The 1,263-nt window shown below is 34.8% G+C and overlaps 2 protein-coding genes across 2 annotated transcripts in view; one reads left to right on the top strand and one right to left on the bottom strand.

Moving 5' to 3' along the window:
* The window catches only part of LOC106881568 (solute carrier family 23 member 1), a 157,573-nt gene that overhangs the window by 99,658 nt on the left and 56,652 nt on the right, over positions 1-1,263 (top strand). The window lies entirely within an intron of this gene.
* Positions 1-1,263, bottom strand: part of LOC106877250 (growth/differentiation factor 8) — a 37,831-nt gene that overhangs the window by 10,461 nt on the left and 26,107 nt on the right. The window contains exon 2 of the mRNA XM_014926113.2: positions 306-454. Within this exon, the coding sequence (XP_014781599.1) occupies positions 306-454 (149 nt within the window). The remainder of the gene's footprint in view (positions 1-305; positions 455-1,263) is intronic.

Consider the following 1,263-nt stretch of genomic DNA (forward strand, 5'->3'; position numbering starts at 1 on the left):
CACATTAATTTTGTAAGAATATGAATAAAACATAAAAAACAGACAGAGTTGGAACTCTTTTAAATAATATATTCCTCTATACACGATCAAACAAAACCCTTTCTTTAATATTTAAAATTTTTTTATTCATATATATATATATATATATATCTTTTGTTATGTCCCAAGCACCATCTGAATATACTAATATATATTTGTCTTTTGTTCTCAGCTTTATAATGGAAACGATAAACATTTTACTAATTCTCTCAGAAAACACAATAATTGATAAGACATTTTAGTTGCGAAAAGATTAAGACACCTACCTCAAGTACCGTGAACTCTTCTTCTTCTGCAGTCTGCACGGGTCGTAAATACAACCACAAAATTGCTTTCTTAATTGAATACATGTATGGTAAAAGCTTCAGTGAAAACTGGAACGTATTTGTTAAGTTGGAGAAGGAAGAGTTTGACACTGAAAAGAGAAGAAAAAAAATCTACGTTAGAAAGTCCTCTATTGAAGAATCCGTTTTGAGATTCTTTGCTCCGATATTCTAATCACACATCGATAGTACTGGAGCTGTGACTTCTCAATGCCCCTGTTCATACAACGTAGATAGATAGATAGATAGATAGATAGATAGATAGATAGATAGATAGATAGATAGATAGACGGACAGTTAGGTAGATGTATGTATGTACGTATATTTCAACCACATGTTTTACCTCTTGTGGTGAATATTGAAGGGGAGACAATACCTGCTCCGTCAGATACAGTCGAAGAATCTGCACATTTAGTTTATTTTCTATTTAAGAATTTTTATTCTTTTATTTTCTTACACATAAATCGAATTCTTACATTTTTGTCGCTTTTAGCTGCATATTGCACCGATTCATCTTTTGGAATTGCCGACGCAGCATAACTCGAGACGCGGCTGTGTGGTAAGAAGTTTGCTTCACAACCACATGGTTCCGGGTTCAGTGCCACTGCGTGGCACCTTTGGCAGGTGTCTTCTGCTACGGCATTAGGCTGATCAAAGCCTTGTGAGTGGATTTAATAGACGGAAACTGAAAGAAGCACGTCGTATGCATATATGTATAGGGAGAATTCACAAAAAAAACAACAGACGAAGACAGGTGGTGTAGAAAACAAATAGATGTATTAGTATAACGTTCGGGAATTGAAAAAGTCTTTAACTTTTCGAGCCTACGCTCTTCTACAGAAAGGAACACAGAAAGAAACAAGGAGAGAAAAAATGTGTGTAGTGGTTAGCGATCTATCAT

The sequence above is a fragment of the Octopus bimaculoides genome, chromosome 27 (assembly GCF_001194135.2).
Source record: "Octopus bimaculoides isolate UCB-OBI-ISO-001 chromosome 27, ASM119413v2, whole genome shotgun sequence".
NCBI lineage: Eukaryota > Metazoa > Mollusca > Cephalopoda > Octopoda > Octopodidae > Octopus > Octopus bimaculoides.